At 36.1% G+C, this 27,848-nt stretch overlaps 1 protein-coding gene across 7 annotated transcripts; it reads right to left on the reverse strand.

Annotated features, from left to right (window-relative positions):
- Positions 1–27,334, reverse strand: LOC103721174 (exocyst complex component SEC3A-like). 7 transcript variants are annotated; one of them, XR_015976927.1, is made up of 25 exons: positions 26,891–27,306; positions 24,644–24,720; positions 24,044–24,124; positions 23,799–23,866; positions 23,514–23,616; positions 20,808–20,953; positions 17,907–18,024; positions 17,564–17,668; positions 14,388–14,489; positions 14,119–14,256; positions 13,563–13,691; positions 13,278–13,358; positions 13,107–13,181; positions 12,503–12,676; positions 12,266–12,419; positions 12,092–12,156; positions 8,451–8,621; positions 8,263–8,342; positions 6,170–6,251; positions 5,761–5,858; positions 5,498–5,675; positions 5,256–5,324; positions 2,821–2,886; positions 2,328–2,417; positions 1–289 (listed from the first exon to the last, which is right to left on the reverse strand). XR_015976927.1 is itself a non-coding variant. In XM_039114338.2 (25 exons), the coding sequence occupies exons 1-25, from the start codon at positions 27,060–27,062 to the stop codon at positions 179–181; spliced, it is 2,667 nt and encodes an 888-aa protein (XP_038970266.2). In that variant the 5' UTR covers positions 27,063–27,334; the 3' UTR covers positions 1–178. The 7 variants fall into 7 exon arrangements, 4 of the variants coding, with proteins under 4 accessions (XP_038970266.2, XP_017701685.3, XP_088575537.1 ...); XR_015976920.1 differs by having other exon boundaries at positions 24,644–24,723; XM_039114338.2 differs by having other exon boundaries at positions 5,498–5,606; positions 24,644–24,723; positions 26,891–27,334.
- Between the last annotated feature and the right edge of the window lie 514 nt (positions 27,335–27,848).

A 27,848-nucleotide genomic window follows, 5' to 3' on the forward strand; every position in this document is an offset into this window, starting at 1 on the left:
TAAAACAAAATCATACAGGTGTTCCCATAGATCGGTATATTATGATTATCCATTGGAAACTAGCAAAAAAAATCTTACAAAGGGAATGAAATGAATAGCACAAGAAAAGAACAAAATGGGAAAAATTACATTATCTCAACAACAGGATATATTACAACATTGATATGTACATGTATACCTACAGTGAAGCAAGAATCTGTCTCATTTCTGTGACTGATGGGATGCTCTCATTTGGGTAAACTTTGGCAACCAGTTGAACGAAGCTTTCATACTTTTCCAAGAACTCTTTCTGCAATATTAAATGGCCAATGTCAGATGATTACCACTATTTTCTCGAGCATCTTTCCTTGGAAACATTTGAAGCAATATAGATCCTTTATATTTGCCTTGGATGTGACTAGGGAACAAGTAATGAAGTAAATACAGTTTCAATCCTACCACAGTTAAGTTCATTGCAAGATCATTTAAAGCAGAAAATACCATAATTTGTAGCATTTAGAATATGATAACAAGAAAAATATTCATAAAGAAATAACCAATTGGTGTCGCAATATGGCACACTGTCAATCTCATAGCTATGCCGGCATTCTAAAGGGTCCAATGATAAATGTGATGTGTACCAAGAGCCAACATTAGAGGGCCTTGTTTGGACACCAGATCATGTTATCCAGAAATACATCCCCAACTCCGAGTTCTGGACAGAAGTGGTCCAACCACAGAGCGGGACTGTGGCTTGCTGAAGATTCTTCTGGTCCAGATAAATCTCAAAAAATACATTCGCCCCCTTCCATCCCTTAAACATCTCTATTTACCAGCTTCCTTTCTCAGATTTCTCTCATTGCAGCATATATTATCAACAAATATTATGATCTAACATCCAAAACAGGACCTAGAATCTTACTAGTGATCCCATAACAATTACAACCTAAGCCAATCTAGAGATGTTGAATAAACCATAACCACAACCATGCAGCATGTTCACAACTTTGGGATCTAGAGATGCTGAATGGTGATCACAATTTTCTCAATATGCTCATTCACCAATAAGTCAAGTTGCCTGTGAAAGAAATTTAGATTACTATTTTTTTACCTTTCTCCCCTAAAAATTGTGCCATCAATTTAGAACTATGCAAAAGGTTTAGTATACAAGAGACAACATATATGTATGGACTAACAGTCTGCTTCAAGTTGTGCTAACATAGAATCAGGAGCCCTATTTGGTCAAACAGTTGCACTGCCAACTCCACAATCCAAAGTTCATACTTGTTAAATATACAAACATCATGCATTTCCATGTTAATCACTGAAAGATTAACCAACAATACTGTTAGCAGTGAATTGGCAAATGTTAGTGTAGCTTTATTGACCTTTATTTAACTCCATCTCACCCCATCAAGGGCAAAGCTTCCCGACACCTGACCAACTTTTCGGTTTCTAATGGGATATTACCAGTCATCCTTCCATGCCACACACTAGCGATTGGACAAGGCAACCTCAGAAAATATCCACTTATCGCCCAGTTTACAAAACAATGTATCCCATTTCTTTCCATGGTCATGGCGCATTAAGCTTACTATAGTGTAAATCTGTTCCATAAAATAGAGTACTCAAACTTTATCAGCAGTACACAAGCTCCAGCATTGTGATTGTCCATTTTAATTCAAATATACAACCATAAACTCTAAATCATGTCTCAACAATGTGGATTTGATTTTACATTATGTTGGACTCATTCTAAAAAGGATCAAAATGCCAAAAAGGCATTTAAGTCGCATCAACAATGCAAATAACAAGTTTCTCGTAACACTGAATGAATATATCAGTCACCATAAACAAGTACAACTGGAAAGAGGGGAAAGAAATAACAAAAAGAGAACCGGCACCGGTCACTGCCTAGTTCACCCAGGACATGGCAGTCAGACTGGGGTCAAATATGATGGGGTCAGTGGTGTTAGTCAGGCCACATCGAGAATCAGCCAATCACCAGCCCCACATCCCCCAGCGAACTGAGCAGTGATCAGCAGTGGGTAATCTGTATATTTTTCCCAAGAAAAAAGATGGTCACCAACTCACCATCTTAAATAACATGGTACCTCTTGTCTTCAATAAGAGGCTTTATTTTTCAAGCATAGGGTCTTCTGCACATTTTTAAAATGACACAGAATGACTGCAGCCTTAATTGCTTTTGTAGCAAAATGACCAAAAACTAAAGGATTTCTGGAGACTTCTAGATAAGCAAGTCACTAATTCATTTATGTTAGGATTTTTTTTTATAGCATCTCAGAGTTACAGATAGTCAACAAATAAGAGAAGGTGATAAAGCATACCTTGCATTTATCCCACAGAGAAGGCAACAACTCATCAGAGGTCAAATTCTTCTGTAGCTTCCTATACATTGCATTGATTGATTTGTCAATCTGCAATCAGAGAAATTGACTTCAGACTGGTTTCTGGAATTACAGTTGCCAAAACAGGATTTGTATTGTGGAATACATCAACCAGAAAGTGTGAAATGGCGGTTTGAAAATTTTTTTTTTAGAAGGAAACAGGAAACTATCCATCAAACAAGCAGGAAACACATCAAACACCACAGAAAACAAGAGAATAAATTATTTTCCCCTAGTTTCTCTTTCACTTCAATTATAAGCTAAGAACTATGAAGGATCCATGCACTTTAGCCACCTTTATTCTTTTGTGGAAATGAAATCAAATTCATTTTTTGAAACATTTTCTCTCATGAAACTCTTAACATGAGAGGGAGAGATGGTCCCTAGAAACTAGACAGAGATTAAGGAGTATGAATAATGTGCTCAGACGTACTCCAGATAAGCTGGATTTCAACACCTTCCTCAGATCCATTTTTGAAAGTCCAAGCTGGAAAGGGATCTGTGAATTTAAAAGCAACTGTCAGTCACAAAAATCAGAAGTGTTAATTACATGGCTTGTAAAAGCTATTTGTATTATCATGAAGGTGCCAGCACAAAAAATGGTACAGTGAGAACTACAACAGCATGGGCCTGTGAAAATAGAGGTCCTCAATGTTCATCATCACAAGCACACTAGTAAAAGAATCGTTTCAACCTGGACTTAAAAAATTGGATTCAACATGAAGAATGCCATAAGAAGATACCATCTGAATAGAAATTTTCAAGCTGAAGTAAAAGTTGATTATGTCATACTGAATCGTTTGAAATGGACACCACAAGGTTTACAACTAAATGAGTGTAACAATTAAGATTAGTTCTAGATCTACAATAGTACTGAACAAAATTGTATATCAAGAGATGGAAGAGTGTGAAAGAGAACATAAAAGAGACTTAGAAGGCAGGTAGCATTTTAAAGACATTGGTACTATTTTAAAGAGATCATAAAAGAGGCTTGGAATGTCAAACATACAGTCCAGCATCCAACATAAACATGGCCGAAAAAATGTTAACAAAGCAGATTTTTATATAGTAAAATTATTACTAAGAAACTAACTTGCTTCATCGAAAAGAAAGCTCTATCCATCAAATTATTAAAAATTCATCATCTCAGGTCCTACTAATTTACTCCTCAAGATGAACAAGATTAGGAAGCTAAAGGTTTAGGAACCATAGCATCCTTATCTTTCTTATCATTCTATGCATCATCTTCTTGCCATGGAGGGGATTAAAGCCTACTAGATGTGGGTAGTTATGGTTGCAAATAATAGTATCTTTGATTCGAGAACTTCTTCAAACCCTCCTCAGATGCCCAACTTTAATCCCTTCTTTGATGATGTGAGTAATGGATTCCGCATGAGATAGGGTGTGGAAAGAAATAGATACATGCACCAGCTGTTGCACATCTTTTGTTGCCATAACGATGACCTCTGTTTACAGAAACCCTAAATACCCTATTGACATATGCTCCTTGACATCAAACAGTAACATTTTAAATCTAAAAATGAAATTCCCTGCCATTGAGCTGGTTAATGAGTCCAGAAATCTTATTCCATTTGAGAAGCTTAGTAAACAACAAGGCCTTCGCCTCAACCTTTGGCATATTACGAAGTTTATGTACTTAGCTTTAGTCTTGTAATCCATTCTAATTATCCATAAAAAGGTCATACGCAGAGCTGCATGTTCAAGAGACTCTCCTTTGTTTATTTTGAAATAGCTTTTGCTATTTTCGACCAGATTTAAGGACAAAGAAGTCTTCCAACAATGGAAACCTAAACAATTGAATTTATTCCTGCAACTCTGAAACCAAAATGTTAAATTTCAATCAGACACCAGTATCAATTTCATTTTCAGCCTCTATATTATAGAAGATCCATGTGAACTTAGAGGAAGTGCTCATAAACAAAAGAACTTTAAAACTGATTAACATGCAAAGTAGAGAAGAAAAGCCCCAGTGGTAAATTCAATGCCAAAATACAAAGAATGCAAATTAATCAGACATTCAGAGATCTCAGCCTCTACATTACTGAACGTCCTTGTGAAGGTAGATGAAACTTTTATGAACAAAAGACCTTAGCAATGATTTAACATACAAACTAGAGAGTTAGACATAGTGATACATTCAAGGGTGAAATTTAAGGAAGCAAAATAAATTAGACACAAGTCAATTGCAGTAGTTGCTAAAGTCACCTAATGATTGAATAAGTTTTGGCTTCTCCTATAAATGGCCTTTTACTGACTTGCTACTCTATCATAACCAAGGTATACCATCTCAGTACCAGGCCAGTACCGGAGCCATCCTGTCATTATGACAATACACCCGATATAAGAGCTGCTTTCAGCATATCGAGTGTCGGTACACTCTCTGTACCTTGTACCAATACCGAAATGGTACGGTATGGTACACCCTGAATTGCTTGGTTCAGTACGGTATGATGTGCCTTGACCATAACCATAACAATAGTGATCCAGCTTTATCCCAATTATTTGGGAACGATTTTACAAATCCACATTCACTGAAAGTTTATACTTTATAGTGATAGCTCTCTCTCTCTCAACACTACAAGCTTTTCAAAATCTCACGACTTCCATCCACGCTACCTTAGGTCTTCCTCTCCTATTTGCTAAATCCATTCACAGAAAGTTTGGCAACTCTACTGTGTTTGCATCATGATTTTGGATGTTAAGAAAGAAATATAATCTTTTCAACCAAAAGTTCTATCCACCAGGAACCGTTTGAAGTTTGTGCAATTATAGACTAAAATTGCCTTTTGATAGAAACTCAGAAGTATACCAACATAAAGATAATGCAGGATTTCATAATTCCCTCACCTCTTCAGGAGTAATTGTGTACATCAAATCCTCAATTTTTCGGGCAAACTGAAATAATCTTTCAAATTGCTGCGAAACAAAACAAATTTTTATACATTTTTTAGATTAATATCTATCAAGTATATATTCCCATCTGGACTTCCATGAAAGAAGTTCATTGCTGTAAAAACCAAAAAAAAATCTACAGAATTTGCTATTGCAAAGAAGCAATTGAATTACCAAATCAAAAATAAGGCACTAACCATGTAAATGATTATATTTATATGGCGTGTGCAAGCCTGTTCATAAGCTTCACTAGCTTGATGATAGAACTTCACAAGCATGGGCACGACATTTGCTAAATCATAAAGACTGCATCCAAATATATGCTATTACAAGCTCATACCATATCTGATCTAAATGTTTGGCAGATTACACCAACTGAAATTAAGATCACAAACCATTAAGTGGCATACCATTGATTTGGAGGACAAGAAAGGACATGACAGACTGGTTTTGCAATTACCTGTTCTGGAATGCAGCATAGTTCTCCAGCAGTACAATATCAGCATACTTTGGATCACTTTGTGCAATTTTCTCCAAAGTCGCAAACATTGTGCTAACCTGTTCCAAACTTTCAAATTATTTTTCCTCAAGGTACAAACATTTTAGACATTTTTTTTGTGAGAGAGGGAAAGACAGAAAAATTTAGCCACTGCATGTTATCAAACACCTTCCGATAATACATAGGCTGATCATTCAGGACCATGTTAATCAATTCCAACAGACTGGCTAACTCAGCCAACTATTGCAATTCCTAAGATTAATGCAGCTGCTGCATAGCATCAAGTGACTGCTATACTTTCTTTTAATTTAAGAAAACGAAAAAGAACAGATACAAAGCATACAACCTGAAAAGGAGTTTATATACTCACTAGTTTTGTGTATGCCTGGTCAATCAACTCCCTAGATTGCCCCTGGATGTATTGCTCCATTCGTGTTGCAAGAGTAGCAAATCTATGTAACAGGGAAAATCCAAACTTGTAAAAGATAACTATAGAAGTTAAACATTTATATATTCAGTTATCCAAATAAAATAGATAAACGAACATATTACAAAAATTCATTTAGTCTAGACTTCTTTTGTTATTTACTATCCTACTGGAATAGGAAAACCTGCTGGCTAAACCAAAGAAGAAGAACTTGTGGCCAGCTGTTCTAGGGATGGAACTTTCTACTTGAATTATTAATGAGAAAGAGGGAAAAAAAGGTCTCAAGCCTCTTTACCCTTCTTATTCTACTTATTCTACCCCTCTTTATTCCTTTTTTTGCTCTAAGAGCTTTCTGTTTACACAGCAGAATTATGCTGATTACTGGATCAGAAATTAGATCCGGCCAGACGTGAGCCGCATGTTACATATGAACTCTGCATTCAGAATATAAACTGTTTTAATAATTGCCGAGAAAAAGACTGAAAATTAAAAGATAATTCAGACCAAAATTAAAACTGCTGCTGCTTCCCTTTAAGTAAACCCTAATTCCCAACCAGGGTTATATCAGAATCTATATAGGTAAACGCACATACAAAGCAATGTATTACAATATAATTGCTTATCCAAGATCTCTGACTTAACTAGAAATGGCTGACCTAACCTAACTACAGCACCCTACATGAGCATCAACAAAAGAAAAGGAAAAAAGCTAGAGGAGACCACCAACTAAAGCTTTTCACATTTATTCAAAGTCCTAAACATTCTTAACAAAAAGACAATGGAATTGTCATGATTTACATATTAATGGAACAAACATAAATTAGTATTATCATAATAAAATACATAGAAGGCTTCCCAGAATTATCAAAATAAACATATAGAAGCCTTGGTGAAGAGGTTAGGTAAGAGAAGAGTTGCATCAAGTTCAAGATAAAGCTGACACTAAAAGAAACATAACTCGGATGCACATCAGAGTGAGGCACAATGTCATAATATGACATTATTAACATGCATACGCAGGTGCACTATTATCCATAGTTCAGTAGTCTTGACTTAGAACTTTAGGTGATAAGGTCCAGCTAAGGGACACAACTCGTGTTGGGTCATCTTATCAGGTCAGAAAGGACTGAAATAAATTCATTATAATGCGCACACACAAATAATGTATAATGGCTTGTATGTGTGCATATATAGTGGTAACTATGAAATTACAACTTTGCCATACCATTGTAGAAGATTTTTCCATAAAGCTAGCCCTAATATCCAGATGGAAGCCCCACTATTAATATGATTTGACTTGGTCAGGCATGATATAAAAGAAGAAGAAACAAAACTATAATACCATATACCTTCTTTAATACAATCTCCTTAAGACCTCCATTTTTTCGTTCTAACAGCACCCAATCCCCCCAATCTGGCGACCACTAGGCAGCTTCTACCAGCAGCAACATAGCTATTTTGGGAGAAGAGTCCATCCAAACTCAGATGAACATTCTTGAAAAATCATAACCTAACACCAGTCTAACCTCTTCTGCTCTCTCCTTCCCTTAATTAGCCCGTCCACACTTTGGCTAGGGGTTCCAAACTCCAATGAACCAAGAAAGCTTTTGTACAGAAGGTTGGAAACGTCCCTTCCCCACTCTCAACTCTATAATGGTGGAGTTTATGTTTTTTTATATATATTTGAATTTTGTTTTGGAGTTGGAAGTCTGCAAGCTGAGATCATGTTTAGAATTTTGGACCTAGTAGATATAGGGTCGCATGGAGTTCAATCAGGTCAAAGATTAGCCCTTTGCAGCTCTAGGTAAGACAAGCAGGTTGGATCAGGTATTGACTTCAGATCAACCATATAGTCATTTTAATAATTGGGAGTACAGGGCTGCTTTGAATCTAAACCACACCAAATTATCTCATTCCCACCTCTAACCATAAGATTCATACATAAAATTATGAACCAGGGACCCTAACAAGGACAAATCACATATGCAACCAAAACATGAAACAAGTTCAAAAGTTCAATTGCAGACAGTTTATACCTTGGGATATAAGATAGAACTCCCATTTGCCGTATATTACGTTCATTCTTCTCAATCTGATGGCAAGCTTCGTCAACAAACTGCAAATGCAGACAAGCAGTTACATGAGAGAGAGAGAGAGAGAGAACTTGTCCTTCTAGAGAAAAGACTATTGCATAATCATTTGAAGAATTGTGGACAACACTAACCTTGCCAAACTGCATTGATATTTTTGACTCTAAGTCATCAAGCAATTTACGCACAAATCCTGCTGCATCAGCTTTCTGACCAGAAAGGTAGCGCTCTGTAATACCATGCATTGATATGCAGCGCAGAGGATCAATTTTGTATGCCCAATCTACCACTGCATAGAAGTCTTCCTAAAAAAATACAGAGTGTGTATTATAGTATGCAAGTCAAAGATTGTGTGCTTACATTTTCCAGAAAATATATTGCTTAAGGATCAGTTAAATCACAGTTAACATATATTAAGTATAGATAATTTTAAACTGGAAAGACAAAATAGCATTAAAGAAAGAGAAATACAGTGTGGATTATTAGTAAAAAATAAACCATAAGAACATAGTCAACTTTGAGTAAGCAAAATGGAGTTAGCACACTAATTTGGCTGAACAAATAAGCATTCACAAAACATAAATAAAACAGAATGTAGAACTATTAAATCAGACCAAGGAGAGTTACATACGATGATGATAGAAAATATGCTACTATTTCAGAATGGGCAACTACTCGAATAGTATATGGTGAAGAATATGTCAAACAAGTAAATTCTAGTACAGATATGTCAAACAAACCGATTCCAGTACAGTTACACATCTGAATTGCTTGGTTTAAAAGTATCCACTACCTGGTTCGCTCTTTAGGTATAAAACTAAACAATCAAGCAAATGCATCACATACAAGATTTAGTCATCATGTTCGATATGCGCTAACAGAATCTCTGAACAGAAAATAATAGCTTCAGAGAAAGAAAATGAGGAAAATGATGCTCAATTTTATACATCCAAACAATATAAAAATATTTTTTTATTAAAATTATTGATACAATAAAAATTACATTATAAGAGGTGTTGGATTTCTTGATTTTTTTTAAAAAAAGAAAATTCTTCCAAAATTGAAACATTAAGCCAGTGATGATTGTTTTTTCATCATCTGGATGAACATGCAGTTGACAAAGTTACTAACTCCTCTTTTTTTCTTCTCTTTCCTTTGTTGTGAGAACAAAGTTATTATTCTTTTGAATTTTGATTATTTTAGCTTTTTGGTATGTACAAGTAATATTTAGTCTCGAACTACTTCTGTTCACTTACAGAATGTTAAGCATCAAAAATTTCAAAAAAAATGGTCATCATTATACATATCACATATGAAAGTTATTGTTCTTATTTCTGCAGAGGCAGGAAATTTTATTTTGCACCAGCTTGTTATCATCCATCTAGAAACAATAAATAGTTTTGGCGAGCGTGCGACTGACATTATAAAATATTTGAAGGTAAAAGATTTAGCTTCTGACAGGGCAGATAACTGCTGCAAATATGCAAAATAACAGAGTTGATTGTTACCTGTCAGAATCCTGCATAAGAACAAACCATTCAAATGGTGCACTAAATGGCTTTTAATTGCATAGAGCTACAGTCAACTCCATTAAGTCCTCTGAGCAAGTTCAATCTCAAGCATGACTTGCCAGAATAAAGTCATGTTGTTTTTTCCTAACGCAATAGAAATCTAGTGTTTGCGGAGCATGAGAATTCTTGAATATGAAGTTCGGCCTTAACTACAATGCTTTTCCAGAAGGATATACCTGACTTCTATGAGGTATTAGTGGAAAGAGGCATTAACCAGAAATTATTATTTGTAAAGGAAATGAAACGTAGCATCTAAACTTTATTGGTTCTAAAGGGTCTACAGCCAGGAGAATCAACTGGCGGGACCAGGCATATCAAAGTCCAGCCTGCCACCGAGACAACCAGGCCAAGGCCAGAGATAGACCTGTAACTGACCTAAATAATCCATGCCCAAACACTGGCAGAAAAGATAGGCTCTTTTGGGCTGGGCAGGATCCACAATCGGGCTTAACTGTAATCATTTATAATTGTCAGACTAGAGCCAGTCCAAACTTATTGAGGCTTAAAAATTATAAATATTATCTAGCGCATGTCCAGACCAGAGGCTTGCTAAGCCTAAAGCCTATTCATACGCAGCACAGGACACTGGCGCAAATCCTGCAGCCCTGGAGTATTGACACCCTTGATCATAAGATGTTGCAATGATATTACGACCATGTTCCATCCAAAGAACATTGGCTTTAGGCAACCTATGCATTTTAATCTAAAGACATTCTAGCTTTGAAAGTTGAAACCATTTCAAAAAGATGGGTTTACTTGCACCTGCTTTGCTTACACATAGTTGTCTCACAACAAAAAGGCAAGTCTCTACATTATTTATGGACAAAACCATCAACTTGAAGTAGTTCAAAGCACAAGACTATTGAATGAATCATACAACCTACACAAACCTAGTGCGAGTTTTTGCTTAGTTCCACCATAAATCTCTTTTGGACCTGGAAAACTAAACTTACAAGAGTCTTCTCTCTCTCTCTATCTCCCTTCCCCTCCCTCCTTCCCTATCTCTGTGTGCGTTAAAAAAAAGCAGCAGCAGCATTTTAACTTTACTAAGCACTAGCATTGATCTTTGTGTTTCTTTTAATGCAACTGTGGGCTCACTTTGACCTGAAATAACGGGATTTTTCAACTAGTCCTGTACTGAATTTGAACATGTATACATACATGAATGCATGCAAGCAAGCATACATACATAAATATGTATATTGATGCATGCACATGTGCAGACACATCCAGATGTTGAAACAATGTAAGAGAGCTGCAATTTTTCAGGTTTTTTTAAAAATATATATATAGTGAAAACACAAAGTTATGGTGTTACATGCCTTAGGAAAAATTATTGCAGTTAAGTGCAAGGTAATGGATACACTAAAGTAATTCCAGAATCAAATAACAGATCTGAGCCATGCTATTGAAGGAATAGAAACAAGAAATATAATGAAAGAAGAAAACGTGTATTGCACAAGAAATGTTATTGTTACATGATGAAGATGATTACGCTAATGAAGGTTACAGGAGGAGGTTACAGTGATGAGTAAGAAAACCGTGATTAATGTGGAAAATCAACCAACGTTCTTCATCCATAGTCTCATCCCAGCAAATGCAACTATCTCAACCTTGTACTTACCACTTGCCCTTAAGAAAAAAGCTAGGGTCAGGTATTGGGCCCCATATGAGAGTGGTAGTATATTTGAAGCCTATCATGTTAATAATTAATATAGAAAAGAAGTAAAGGATGATGAAATAAAATCAACAGCAAATCTATAAGATCAGACAAGGGCAAGCTCCATGCACATGTATCCACTATCCTCTCAGCAACAAAGTATATAAGTTGAAGACAAGCTTCACACCAAGCAATATTTGTAATCTCTCAAACAATGCATACAAGCTTTCAAAGACATCCAACATTAGACCAAAACATGCATGCATCCATATATGTATTTGCATCATGCTTGATTATTAGATTCTTGTCAAGTGACCTGAGCATAAAATTGACCAAAGTTTTAAACCAAGTCTTGTATTTTATCTAAAGCTAGGCAATATATAGTATATATAATGTGCAGAAAACATATCCAGATTCAGTGTAATATGTCCTAATTCCAAAATGTATTTATGTACACATGCATGCATGCATTCTGCATGCAAATATATACCCACATTTAATACATTACTGTTCAGTTAATAAAGAAAAAGAAAAGAAAATGTACCTGGATTCCATCGAGCAAATCTTGAAGAGCTTCATTCAATGTTCCCAACTCACCAGAATTATTACCTGAAGAAAGAATTGAAAGAAATTTTACACCTGGAAAATTGTCCACTAGCAGAAATTCAAAATGCTGGCCATGATTATATCTGTTAATGGACAAAAGAAATGTAATTACTAGATTTAACATTGTTTCCATCAAAATCCATAAGGCTCAGATCGTCGTCGTTTGCATCATTGCCATCAGATTCACTTTTAGTACCATTAGTAGGAGCACCAGGTGGAACAAAAACAGGAACTTCAAAGCACATGAAATGTGCAAAAAAAGAACTCTGCAACATAGTGACAAACACAATATTTTATATGACAATAAGCCTGACAACAACTCAGTGCATGCTCAGGCAAAACAATTTACCTCATCTACAAGAAGCGGAATAAAGATGGTAAGCATCTTTGAGTATGCTTCAGAAACTGTAGAAGTATCTGTACTATTTGCAGTTTGACTGGAACCTGTAGAAGCTTCAAGCCAAAAAGTCGGATTTCTTGATGCTTTAGTACTTGCACGAAGTTCATTTGCAAATTCACGAGCCTGAATAGCATGAATCAGAAAGAAGATTAGACACCTTTATAAATATGTTCAAGATTTATCTTTACATCTTCATGTGTTTAAATGAAAGTAAAGTCCAAATTCTGCATACTGATTTCTGTCATATGATTGTAATTTTACAGCATAAAGAATATGTCACTAGAAGAATTGGACATAGAAATTCATCCATAAAATAGCTTTAACATATCATGGCACAAGGAATTTTAACTCCACTTTTTCACATGCAAAAGCATTGGGATAATTTTGATGCAATAAGTGTCTATTTCATGTCTATGTCATGTTGTTCCTTGGATTTTTATAACTTTCATTGCTTCAATTAAGAGCCAACAGAACCACTCAAAGACTGTATATAGAATAAAAGAAGAAAATAACCTATCAAAATAATCATATAATAAAGGTTTTTCCTCCAGACCTCTCGACGAAGTAGCAAGTTGAGGGAATGACAATATGCCTTTCTCAAAGGACCTAAGCAATTCTTGTCAAGACTCTGAATATGGCAATACAAGGTAAACAGAGAATTAGATAAGATGCAACAGAAGTAACAGCTTCTATTCAAAATCATAGAGCCCAGAAGAATAACAACCTTTAGGTGCTGCAGAAGTCGTGCATAAGTCCTGCACTTATACCTCAGATCTGCATGATCAGGCCTCTTTAGTTGTCCTCGCTGTATACCATTCAAGAGAACCTCAAGGTGAAGTCCAATTGACCAAACGCATCCCCCCCAAAAAAAGCATATGCATATACATAATTACATATACATATATTTACATATTATGTTTATAATATATTATATATATAATGTATTGTACATATTATATTACATACACAATGTTATATTATATTTTATGAAGAGAAGGCAAGAATATACCTGTGAAAAATAGCTTTTGTCACTTATCATAAAGTCTACCAAACTAGAAAAGTAGTTTCTCAAGAACTCCGATGCTCGCCGAACAAATGTTTTTTTTAATTTCTCCAACTCTGCTCGCTTTTCCTTAACCTGGACAAAATTTAAAAATTATACCCATGCATTAGATCAAATGGACTGCAATTTTCAGATAAAATAACCTTAAGACAGGAGCACTAGAGATCCAAATATTAGATTGTATGTGTTCTACATGAAAATGATGAATAATTGATTCAATATCAGTTCCATTAGAAACATAAACATGGGAAGTGAAGGCAAATGAGAAAACTCCTACATATAAAAATTACACCTTTTTTCTTACATCAAACTTCCAATAAAGAAAGTTTCCTAACTGCATCCTTAGCCACTCTATTTGCAACTTGGTTATCTATAGTTTCAAAGCAGAAGGCATATTGTCTTTTAAGTACATTGAATTCCTCAAGTGTTTGTAAATTCACATATCTACATATGAAGTCAATGGAATTCTTCAGTAATCAAATAGTATATAACAGAGACTTACAGCTCGCATGTGTGCATAGCATGGATCCAGATTAGGCACTTCAAGACTGCAAATGGCCCCTGCCAACCATTCGCATGCTTCAACATTTTTAAGCATGCGTGCCTCGTCAAAAGAACCTCCAGTTAATGATGCTGCAAACTGCAACATTGAAGAAGAGAAAAATAACTGAAAAAATAGAAATTCAAGTTTCACTAATCTAAGCTCACATATCAAGGTGCTTAGCGTGATTAAGAATAAGTAAATCAAGTATCAAGTAGTATGAGACAAACCTCTGAAGGAATACGTAAGCGTTCAAGTAACTTATCCAGCTCATCAATAAGTGCTTTGTTATTTACAGACTGCATCTCCAATTGGTTGTTACGGGATTCAATCTGCAAATTATGACTAACTAATTTATGAAAGTCATAATGCCAATAAAAAGAAGTAAAATAAATAAACAAATACAAAAACACAAAATCTTTGTGAATCGTGATCATAAACATGGGCAATATTAATACTCACTGGCCGCAAAATTATAATGAAAAAAACAATGATTTAAAATAAGCCTTGTTTTCTAAATTGTGCTCAGAGATAGATGCACTTACAAAACTTGATTTACAAAATAAAAAAATTCAACCAAAAAAAAAAAATCTTCATCCACATTTGATTGCTTGTAGGGGAATCCACAACTGCTGGCTCCTGACTGCATTATCTCAAACTACAAAACTGACAGGTGACAAGGTACATTTCCTTTTCATCCAACTGTTTTCCAGGTTCTGGCAGGCACCTCTTGCGCAGCATGGTCTTGGCTAGAATTTCAGTACCAAACACACAGTGCAGATACAATGTTTCCGCAGATGTAAACCTAGGTGACCCACTTCAACATTTTGTGTCATGTTTGACTAATGAGAATGAGATTGAGTTCTAATATAGCATCCAATATTGCCAATTTATGCTTCCCATTGACTTACCACATCTTATGTATCATGTTAGTTTGTATTTGTTAGATTATAATTGCTTCTTTTGGCCTTTTCTTACACTCATTTCTTTAATTAAATTTACAATCTTTGGGCCGCCTTGACCTCTAGGTGCATGCATAGAACCTAGGCACTAGCCAGCCGTTTGTCTGCATGTCTATCACCTGCAATGTTTTAATACACTGAGCAGATGACATCTTACAAACAAATTTCAAAGAAGTCTCCAACTCTGACAGATAATTCTTGATCCACAAATCTAATCTTATTTAAGTAAGGCAAGGTTTACCAATTAAAATCAAAATAAGCTAAGATCTCATCGTGGAGGCAAAGAAGTAGTTATAGCAAAGCAGCCACTACAAATTGGATAAAATACATTTTCCTTTAAACAAAAGATTAAAGAAAATGTAATTCAAAGTTTTCCTCTTTTAGGATACATGGAGGAAACCCTCAATGTTTGACTACCTGGACCAACTATAAAATCCATGGACCAGTGCCAAACATGGAGACCGTAGTTTTCCATAAAAAACAAAATGTCAATTACTTTTTGGCATGCAAATGATAAAATGGTAGAATATAGCATCATGCTTGTTTGGATGCATGAAAAACAAGATTTTCTTAGAAAGATAATGATATTCCTTTAATATCGTATTCCTCTTTAGTTTTTCAATTTCTCAGGTGATTTCTGGCCAAATGCAGCAACAGGATGACGCCTGATATAACTGCGCATTTAGCTTAAACCAGGTCACCATTTAAGTCGGGTTACATACACACAAAATAAATATAATCAAAAAAATGAGAGAATAGCTACTGTTTCAGGGATGTTTGGTGCCTAAAACTAAATCTGCTACAAGTCAGTTTGCTGCGGCTGACTTGCAGGTAGGCACTTGCAAGTATTTGGTTGCCAGCAAGTCACTTTCAGCTGCAGGAAACTAGCTTACAACCTTTGGCCCATTTTTCATAGTTGTGATCACCAGTTGTAACTAGTCTTCTGACTGGCTTGCACCTACTAGTTAATCCACCCTGCACTTCACACCCTATTCAAGAGGCCATCAATGTTAATACACATAAATGCATTACTATATCATACCATAATATATGTTGCAACTATAATGCTAATATACAATTTATGATATAGTATACTAACAAGATATAAAAACTAATACATTAGCAATATATAATATATATTTATTACATTGTCATATTTATTAAAATATGATTAAATTGTATAGATAAAAAAAATTATTTTGGATAATATGATCATATAGTCAACAACAGTATGATATCACTAGAACGATATTATTATAGGGGTATCATAATAATACTATGACCTCTATAATATAAGCATTAACAACACATAATATTTATAATATACATGGTACCTTGAACGATTTTACTATGTTATCATATATTCACAAATCACAATATTATATAATACAACAATCATATTGTTTTAATATTCTATTGTATCATTATATACAACACATAATAGTATAACATAGTTCATCAAAAGTAAATTAACATAATATAATAATAAGTATATTACTAGTATGATTATATATCTTGATAACATAGGAATATAATATAATGATAATTTTATACTGCAACATCTAAAATAAAAAATGTAATATATAATGGACACTAATAATAATATAATCAAACAAAATATTATTACAGCATAAAATTATATAAATATATTGTACATTATAATATAATGCTTATATTATAGTTATATAGTAACAATATACTAAGTAAACCATTGGTCAGCCGTATGAAATAGTTTACTGTGTTTAAAGGTGGTAACCGTGGTTATTTACAGGGTTATGACCCCTCTTTCGGCATTAGAAAACCAAGCACAATAATTGCACTTTGCACTTGCAGTTATCAGTCACAGACATTGAAACAGAAAACAATAATTCCTGCAACAGAAATTGTAAGCAAATCAAATAGAAAATTGAATTACAACATTTCTAACCGCAATTGTCAGATCTATATGCACGCAGGTGGAATAAAGACAACCAGACATCCCCCTCAAGAGAGTATGCCTTGATAATCTGAGTTAGTCTTGATAATCTTTAGTAACGTAACTAAAAAAGCCTATTGATTGGAATGACCAAATCCTTAGCCAAAAATTTTAAAATGTTTGGACCCAAATCTATCTACTGGATTAGCACTTCATCCAACGCATGACTAGAATACAGAAACTGTGGATTTTCGAGGCTTCACCTAGCCTGCGTAAAACTACCTGTTTACTACAAACATGATTATATGAGCCAAACTTGCTACTTGCTGAGACTACAAAACATCGCATAATTCTCATAATAATTTATCCATGGAAGTTAAATCTTATGTTCTAAATTAAAAATATTAACAAGACCATACCGATTCAATATCTTCTCTCATATGTCTGAGTTTCACATTAATTCTCATAATAATTTATCCATGGAAGTTAAATCTTATGTTCTAAATTAAAAATATTAACAAGACCATACCGATTCAATATCTTCTCTCATATGTCTGAGTTTCACATTAAAAATACGTAACCACTCATCCATATCATCCACACATACAGAAGCTGCTTCTAGTCCCCGTAATACCTGCATAATACATATGATGAAGTAGTTCCGTTTTAGAAGATTTCCCAGCATCTTGTGATACTAATTCATTTCAGCAACCTCAACAGCCAAACTCAAAATCACCAAAAACTACCTCAAAAAGTTCTGCATCTCTTGTGAACCGAAAAGCTTACTAACAACAAATAGCGGAATGAAAACCTTTACATGCTCATAATGATGGATACAGATTAACATATGCAGCAAATAAAAAAAGTATTACCTCCTTTATCACTGGTTCACTTTCCAATAATGCATGGACATTTGCTGCTTCCAGAGCAAGAAGTTCCCGCTTCAACCTTTCTGAAAATGCCTCTGCTTCCCCAACGCCCATAACATACCTGTACCAGTACAACAGGTTTGCAATTATCTGAAATACTAAAGAATAAAAATAGTAAAAGCCAAGGATGTAACAAGAGAATAGGAGTGTAAAACAGCACAGACATATTAAGATTGCTCACATTTTGCTGAAAACAGAAAAAAAAAATGTGCTTTCATAGATTGCTTTTAGTTACATATGTTTGAAAGTACCAAAGAGTATGTTTGAAAGTACCAAAGAGGAACATCAGAATATAATATACTTCCTACATACAAAACTACCATGTATTCCTTTTTGCTAGCTTTTTTTTTTTGGACAACTGGCTGTCAACCACATCAACTTTTCACTTTTTCATCCAAGCTTGGGTGGTGTTCAGAAACGAAAGATTTTGGAGTAAATGAAATTTACAGAACCACACTGGGAAGAAGAAATATTAGATGCAGGTTATGCCGTACCGGCCCGTACCGGTCGAGATGGGCCGGTACGAACCGGTCCGGGCAGGGGCCGGTACGAATCGGTCCGGGCAGGGACCGGTACGAACCGGTCCGGGCAGGGACCGGTACCGGATCAGCATGAAATCCGGTACCGAGAGCTTTTCATTGTAAAACCGGCCGGTACGACTACCGTACTGTTACGGAACACGTACCAGTCCAGGCCGCCACCGGTATGCTGACCGGTACTTAATTAGATATATTAAGATTAAGGGTGACAGTCTTTTCTTAAAGATGAGAAGATTAAAGAAAGCAAAATTATTTACAAAATTTGTTGAATGAACATTAGTGGAGATATTTGTATAAAAGGTCCATAATCAAGAAGCAGTCGGATCTTAGTTGTCAAAATCAGGAGCAGGTGAATGGAAGCGGAAACTTTAAAAGGACTTGAAGTAAAGAAGCATTTAGGAAGCAGATGATAGTTCAAGTTTCTGAGGAGCTTCTGTAGCAGGTGTGCTACCCTATGTAGAAACTTCCTGCTACTAAGGCTTGGATCATAGGGACCGAATCACCAATTAAGCAATCCAACCATTCAGTCAATCCAAATTACTTATAGATATGTTCAGAATAAGTATATTTTATTATGACAATGACATAAATTAGTAACATGTCCTAGTGGCTAAGAAAACTAAGCTTCTTACAACAGTTACATTGTTCAATTCACTTGTCATACTAGCTTTACAGAGGATTTTCTTTTCAAGAAAATGACTGATCCATGTCACTGGAACCCCTCTAGTCGACTGAATCATGCAAAACCTGACTGCATCTGGCAGGTTTCACCAGGTCAAATGCAAACATAGTCTTCTTTGAGACTAAACTAGACTTGTACCCATTTCAACAGGTTTCAGTCCAACTGGCAGTCCGGTTCGGATCTACTATAGGTCGGATGTTTCTTCTTTTTATATAAAAAGTTTGAACTAGAATAGCTTTGAAATGGCCAAGGAAGAGAAGCCCAAGCTACAAAAAAAAGGCCATTACCCAATTATAGTCCCAGCGATCTGCTCCTAAGCAGGGAAAACTAAGGACATACCTGACCTTTGGCATTTTTTTTGCATGGTGGCTGCTCCAGGACTCAAACTTATGCCATTACGCTTGTCAGCCCAAGCCTTTTACCATTGCACCAAGCAATGGACCCTTAAGAGAAGAAGAAACCAACAAGAAAAAAAGAAACAATTCTCAAGTGGTAAAATTGTAACGCCAAAACATTGATCACGACCTCACATTTTCTCCAGTGGCCGGGATTTCCGCATTTAAGAACATGATATAACCGATTGTAACCTAGAAAGAATGAGATGCGGAGCCCCTGGATTAACTTCTCTCCACTACTCAACCACACAAAACTCCCTCTCTTCTCCACATGCCATGTTACCATGATCCCACTACTATTGCCCCATTTCCCCTGCACAAGGCTGCAGAAAACCTAAGATGAGCCGAAAATTAAGCCGATAAGGCTTGAGTCAACATATGAAAGAGATATTCAAGCTCAAACTAAGCTTGATAACAAATTTTCAAGCTTCTTGCTCATGTTAATTGGACAAGTCTATCATCAAACTAAGCCCAAGCTTCTTTTTTTTGCAAGCCCAAAGTGTTCGATCTCGGCTTGTTTATGGTAAAAATAAGAATGATGACATGAATGCGGTATCATTAGAGTAAGGAACAAATATATAGCTATAGATATAGGAATTGAATAGATTGAGGACAAAGTGATAGAAAACTGAATTACATGATATGGTCATATGCAACTAGTATTCAACAAGGCTTCATTATCAAGAGGTGCTTGAATATGTATTTGGAAGATCTAGAATGCGATGGAAGAACCTAAGTTAACATTGTTGGTTTTCTGAGAAAGGATTTAAGAAGCTTACACTAACATGGGTAAATGCTACTCATGGAAAAATAACTTACCCATCTAGAGAAGCATGCGAACATGGGTAAGTTGGTCGGAAAAGTTGACCAACTTTTCCATGATATTTACCCACCAAAGAATGGACCCTAAGAAATAATTCTTGTAGTTTAGCAACAAATTGCTTAGGCTAAGTGGGACATAGAGTTCGTAACTGAATTGAAGAAAACGAGGATCCAACTTATAATTCTAACAATTGTATTTCATAAACTGTGTCAAAACAAACTGAAAGCATAAGGGGAAGAATTAAAAAATTCAAGTTTAATATTCAATCAGAAAATACCCTCCTTCAACACAACTATTAACTCTGCAAGAAGAATTAGAGCCAGCATAATAGACTAACAAAATTGCAAACAAGAAGATCATGAAGTCATTAACATTTCTAGCAAGAATCATACAGTCAATACATACGTTCCAAGAAGAGCCTCCATGTCTTCTTCTTCTGCTTGTGAAACAAGGTCTTTTTCAACAGTAACTTTCAAGTCCCTTTGTGTCATGACAGATGCAGCCGGTCCATCTTGGGTGTTTACTTGATTAATCACTGCAGGCGTGTTTTCCTGAACGAGATCCATCAAGATGTTATCTAATTAACAGTATGAACTGCCAGAGTATTGTACATATTAAGGTTTGTCCAATAACAAAAATTTTGATATACTGTAAGGGATGAAAGCTTCAAAAAGAGGTCTGGGGAAAATGCCAGTTTATTTTCAAAAACAAAGCTAGCAGAAGAAAACTCTTGCTTTATGATGCTCATAGAATGAATTTTCATGCATCATACTATATCATATAACCGATATTTTCAGATAAGAGGTATTTTTGGCTTCACAAAAACGATGATTTTCATGATCTTTAGTGATCAAATATTCAAATTTAATTGGGAGAAAAAACATGAAACTATTTGTTACATCTTTGGAAGTATTCCATTTTGATCTGCATTATAATCCATCCACTGATTGTTAGCATCCTTGATCATTTAAACAGATTTCACATAATTTGGTATTCTGTAAGTCAATCATTAGCGAGCATGAGTCATTAACACATTCATACCCTATCACAACCCATGCAAGAAAGGGTTAAAGACATGTCTAAATCAGAGAATGAAAAGGACACCATATCACTAGGTCATTACGATAAGATGGTTAGCCGCAGCACATTGTATTATTTTATCTTGGAAATTAAAAGTGAGGGAATTTTATAATAGACACAAAATACTACTATTTTAAGTGTAATGAGGAGTCACTGGTTTTTATTATATCTCAAGGGCATCTACTAGGATGAGAAATAGGTTTGATCTTAAAAGTCTTCCACTGTATTAATCAACAGCAAATACTTCGAGACTGCCTGAATATCCAATTTGCATTACGATTCGTTTTTATTGGGGTTGATAAAAAGACATCTTTTATTAATGTTGGATAACCGAGAGGGTAGGTTTTAGCATATATTATACAGACTAACATGGGATAAAGACATAGTAGGCATTTTTTATTATTTAGCTTGTCGCACTCTTAGAATTTGAGCTGATTTCTGGATTAGTTTAATTTTGTAACATTGAAGTATTCATGCAATGTTGAATGAAAGCTTCTTCCCCGATTCCTTGTTGAGAAGACTATCACTATGACTCAAATATCTTATTTATAATGCAACCCCATGTGGGCCTTGTTCAAAAACTTGGGCCCACACTTAGATTTTGTAAAAGAAAAGGAATAAAACACCACAGGTTAATCTCTTAGTCATCTTTTATGAGAAAGAGAGAGAGAGTATACACATGTTCACTATTCTTCCAGATCAACAACTTGAAAACGAGACTGCCCTAACCTAATTTTCCTGAATTACATTTGGCTATTGGTGCACTTTGAAAAATTGACTTTGGAAAGCTCATCCTTATTCCGCAATTTTCAGGCATCAACTCTGTATATTTCTAACTGCCCATTAAGTACTTGTTAATAAGCTAACCAAATAATTGATTTATTGAGCATCATTGTTTTCACTTCATTGTTTCTTGGACTTAGTGGCAAAGAAGATAAATGATGAAAATCGTGAGGTTTAAGGATTGGACTACTTGTAGGATATGCTATGTACAACCACTAATCTCCTGTCCCAAGTAACTGGCAACTTCAATCTCTCTTCATCCAGGAGGCATGACCAACTCTTTCTAATGGCAAAAGAATATGAATGGTTACTTTTAGTAGCCTGTCCAATGACACTGTGAGCTTGGTCATCCTCTCCATCCAGTCTATATGATCAACTCTTTCTCTGACTTGTCTCTTGTAAACTACAACACGAAGTGACTGTGATAGGAAAAACTTCATTTTGTGTCCTTCTCCACACCCTAGGATCATTAAAGACCTTGGCATTCATTTTGCTTTAATACTGAAGAAATCAACAACAACAAAAAAAAAATCTTTCTGCTTTACATTACCAGATGTCTGAGAGTATAAAGTACCCATTATTTGTTTGCTGACAAACTAGCACAACAATCTAAATATCTACACGATTAAAGCTCTAAGACAGCCAAGTATGTCAACAACATAATTGCTTTAAACTTTAAAAAACATGAAAAACTTCTTTTCTTCTCAAAAGTTGCAAAAATTCATATTTGATTTCAAGAAAGTGCTCCTAGAAATTAAAATATATGAGAAATAATAAAAGAGCAGTAACAACTGACCATATAACATATACATACATGCATACATACACATATTGGCCCTACAAGTTAGTTTAGTTGGAACTCCAAAAACAATTGCATTTCTGATTGATAACAGCAGAAACTGATACATCTCGATTTTGAAGTTTCAGTCAAAACTTACAACCATGTTCGTGGCAATCAAGATTTCATTTATCTCTTTCACTCATACAATAGATGTTGAATGAAATATGCCACTAACCATTACATCTAGCTGCAAGTAAATATCTATTGTTTAATGCTACTTTCAGCACAACTAACATGATATTTTAGTAGTTGACAACAATTATGCTAAAATAGTAGCATTAAACACATGTTTGTTATAATGGTCCAAAAGGGAGTTGAGGATGCTAGGCAGATCATACTTAGTCAGTTAACAAAGACTGCACAGAATAGAGTTTTTCAGTGATTGAGATGAATATATTCAACCACACCTTTGCCCAAAGAGCCATCTCAACAATATCTATTCCAATAAATTTAGGAAGGCGACCCAACATCTCCCTGCACATGTTTAAAATACAGAGAAGAAGCCGATTCCTACAAGAAAAATATCCAGTGAAACTATAGAATAAATCACTAATCAATTGTCTCACTTAAAATTCCTTATATTCCTCTTTTACATGCAAAAATAGAAGAATAATGTAAAACATTAAACAGAGCACCAGAAGAAGACTTCTTAAAAGTACAAACAACTACTTGCAATGTTTCCAAATGATTACCTATCATCTATATTACGCATTGTCCATTGTGGAGGGGCAACACTCTGGCTTCTGAGATTGTCAAATCCCTGCACAACATACAATTAAAACAAATGGACTACCAAGCAATATTACCAATATTTTGGATAGGACAATTCAACCGATGAACAAGGCCTTATTTTAGCTTATTAATTAATTTATGAACCAGCACAGGAACCTTTTACAGCTAAAAATGCAAGAAAGCAGGAAGTGCAGAAGAATAATACCAGAATAAAAGTACAGCCAGTAGGATCGTTTGAAATAACCTCCACCTTTGCGAGATGCTTTAGCTTGTAGAGTTTTGCAGGCTGCACATGCGGTGAAAGTAATGCAAAGCAAAGTCAGGATTTACCAAGTTTATATACAATCCTCCTACCACAAGGGAAAAAGTGGAGATTTGATATTCACAGTTTTGACCTCCAGAAAATTGAAACTTCTGGCTGTTAGGATGTTGGAGGCTTTTTTCATTAAGTGGGTTACCAGAATCCCAATTTATTCAACATCTACTTGTGATTTTTTTTCACCTAAGACTGATTTTAGATTTCTCATAACCTTGATAAGCTTTCCAATGCATAAAATGTTGAAGTTATCTAACATTGTTACTTCAACCTATAGTAAGTAACATCCAATATTTATGCGAGGAATGGTAATGACTAGCTATTAAAAAAGAGGAGAAAAAAATAGTTTTAGTGCAACCATGTGATACATTTGTGAAACTTCAGAGGAAAAGTCGTCATTAAACAATTCTCATACAATAAATTTCAATAGAGGTAGAAAATGATATCATAATTTACCCTCCTGCAACTCTTAGTTAAACAGAAAATCACCTCAACAACTCCCCCAGAGGAATATTTCAACACATGGAGAAAAGCTTTAGGCCTCTGACCTTTGGATGAATTTTGAGCTGCTGCATGAACAAGCTAGTGGTTAATGCATAAAACATAAAGAACATTCAGATAAAAAATTATCTTCCAAAGTGAGTGATCAACTCATCAAAAAGTTATTCCATCTTCCTAAAATGAATTACTTTGTTGACCCGTTACTTGGCCAGATCTCAACCACCTGGAACACTAGGGAATATTGATGAGCAAGAATTAGTCGCTATGTTACTTCAAAAACAAAAACAAAACAAAAAAAAATGGTTACTATGTCTTCCATTATGAAGATATACAGCATTCAATCTCATCATAATCCTCAATATGATAGGCCTCATGTTTGTAGTGATGTTATGATCTTAAACCACTTCTTTTAGATAGGTGACGTAGATTTGATAGGTAGCTTTTTCTCAAAGAATTTTTAGTAATCTAATATGCTTCCATGTTTTTTTCTTTTTTCAATCTAGTATCAATTGTAACTCCTTTGATTGGTTATAGCTCATATTTTACCCTTCATGCTTCGTATTGCTGCATAACATATATAACATGACTAATTGCATGTTGCCATATCAATAAAAAGTTTTGACATGTTTAACTTCATAGAAAGAAATAGAATTACCAAAAAAGTAACTGAATTTTTTTAAGTCATCCTTCTAAAGTTTTTTTCTTTTTAAGATTTCTCCTTATTCTTGGTTTCAGATTATAACTGGATCATCGTAAGGCGACAAGTTAAAACAGATTCTAGAAAAGGAGACTTCATTGCAGACACTTGAGTTTAAAATGTACATTCCCTTCCAAAACACCAAAAGATAAAGAAAATTGTGCAATGCTCTATAAAACATAAATCCCCTAGCCAACAACCATTGCTCATCCTTTCTGCCACAATCAAGGATTGCCGAACCGGTACCGGGTGCCATACCGATCAGCGACCGGTCCAGCTCGATACCGGTTCGGTACCGGGCCCATACCGAGAGAAACCAACCGGAGCCGGAGAAAGATCGGTACCGAGCCCATACCGAGAGAAACCAACCGGAGCCGGAGAAGGAGAGCAGAAAGAGAGAGTGAGCGAGGGAGGGAGAGAGAAGGAGAGGCCGCAGACTACTGTGGAGGGCCCCAGGGACGCGGCGGAGGCCGCGGGGGCACTTTCAAAACAAGAGATGCGGCCGCGGCCTCGGCCTCCGCTGCGCCCCCGCGGCCCTCCGCAAGCGTCTGCAGCTACATATTCTCCCTCCCTCCCCTGCTCGCTCTCTCTTTCTCTTCATCTTCTCCGGCTCTAGTAGCGAACCAGTTTCAAAGCCGAAACCTTACCGGTAGGCCACCGATACGGTTCGAAACGGTTCCGCATTCTTTGGCCGTGATATATTCATTTATGCATGATTTCCCATTTTTTACTTTTCTCGGTTCAGCGATACACCTAGGACAACAGACTTTTGTATGCCAACAATATCTTCCAACAATCTTCACAATTATTCATTCTCTGATTCTAGTGAAGTATGACATGTTAAAGCCTTAAGAGAAACCTTCAACCCGACACAATACATCCCTGAAGGCATCATAGCTAGCTGGCCTATAATTCTGATTTTTCAGTAACTCTCTTTCAATTTACATCGATCATCAGAAACAAAATAAACCAACTATGAGTCCCTGAACTTCATATGCTATCATCTAGCATCTAATCAATCAGGACTCTTCTATTTTGTCAGATAACCCTTGCCTTGAGTAGCTTAGCTCCTTATTATTAATATGACAACTGATTCCAAGCTCTGGTACATATAACTAACTTCAATGTCTTAGCCAAAGGAAGCAACGTATTGACACCGTCTTCTCAGACCACGGTATCAATCTTTTAGTACTACACTAAACTTAGATGCTACCACATAGTGAGCAATCGCTCTATTGTACTTTATCTCCACTATTATACTCAATAATGGACTCCCAACTTCGTCCTAATACTTCAGATATAGCTATAAAGTAAACGGTCAAGATAAAAAAAAAAGATCCAGAATTGCAAACCTAGCTACATACTTCGACCAATTCAACAAAAGAAAATCTCCACTGAACAATTGCAGACCCCAGGGAGGAAAAAACAAGAAAGCAAAGGAAGCTATCATCCAATAGTTCCAGCTACAAAGAACTAAAAAAGACGGCACCAAAAGACAAAGAAGCTATGAAACTCGGGAGAAAAGAGAGATCGCGTACCGGTGAGCGCAAGAACCCTAGGTTTGGCCACGCGGCCGCCAAGCTTCTCCAAGATCCCGCGGCCCTTGGCGACTCGGATCGCCAGCACGATATCCTGTCTACTCCCTGCGCCGCCGATGGCGGCGGCGCAGGCCCGCCGGAGCTCCGCGTCGTCCGCACTCGAAGCCGCCATTGACCCCCACCTCGCTCCTCGCCGGCCGGAGAGCTCCACCGAAGATCTCTAACTTCCTTTCTCTCGGGGATCGAAAAGGGGAGCAAGAGAGCAACAGATCAAGAAAAATAGACGGGAAGAGGCAATTTATAGGAGGAGGGAGGAGGAGGTTCCCGTGGGCTCTCTCTGCCTCGCACTTACACTCATTTCCTTCGACGGAGCGGCAAAGAAAAGAGAGAGGAGTCCAAGCCCGCTGCGGTTAGGCAAGGGGTCCCGTTTAAGACTTGCGCGTTAAGATACCCGAAGCCGGATGCACCGGGTCTGAGGACAGGCTGTCCTGCTGTCGTTGCACGCGCGACACACGTGTGGTCGCCTTTTGGCCTGATAGCCGTGATACGCGTTGGGTTGGGTTCATGATGGAATCGTGGCGGGTGGCGTGCGGCGTTCTGGATCATCATTTCGTCCCGAGAATTGGCCTAGGGGTGGAATTGACTCCCTGGCACGATCGACTTTGTTCTGATCGATTCTAAAATGGTTATTATCAAATAAAAGTTAACATTATCACCAGAAGGTTTTTTGTAAAAAAAAAGTCGTAGGTCTGATGTATATCTGGTGTCTTAATCTAGCAATCGTCATCATGTTATAGTATGAAAGGGATCATATACATAAAAGATAAGATGTTTACCCTTAGCATATAAAGCCCTTGATTGATCATTAAGATATAAAATAATCTGGTTTTACGCCCCTTTTGGATATCATGAGGGATACATGAAGCAATGGACATGCAATATTTTTATTTGAAAATCT

The sequence above is a fragment of the Phoenix dactylifera genome, chromosome 1 (assembly GCF_051530095.1).
Source record: "Phoenix dactylifera cultivar Ajwa chromosome 1, Ajwa_hap1_PhDact_Kaust_v1.1, whole genome shotgun sequence".
NCBI lineage: Eukaryota > Viridiplantae > Streptophyta > Magnoliopsida > Arecales > Arecaceae > Phoenix > Phoenix dactylifera.

Bases quoted from the DNA above. Each gene is read 5' to 3' on its own strand.
- LOC103721174 (XM_039114338.2), bottom strand. From the start codon at position 27,062: ATGGCGGCTTCGAGTGCGGACGACGCGGAGCTCCGGCGGGCCTGCGCC. The intron at 24,724-26,890 runs GTACGCGATCTC...TTGTTCATGCAG, and splicing joins TAGGGTTCTTGCGCTCACCG to CAGCTCAAAATTCATCCAAA. The intron at 20,954-23,513 runs GTGTGGTTGAAT...GATCTCGTTCAG, and splicing joins AGATGGCTCTTTGGGCAAAG to GAAAACACGCCTGCAGTGAT.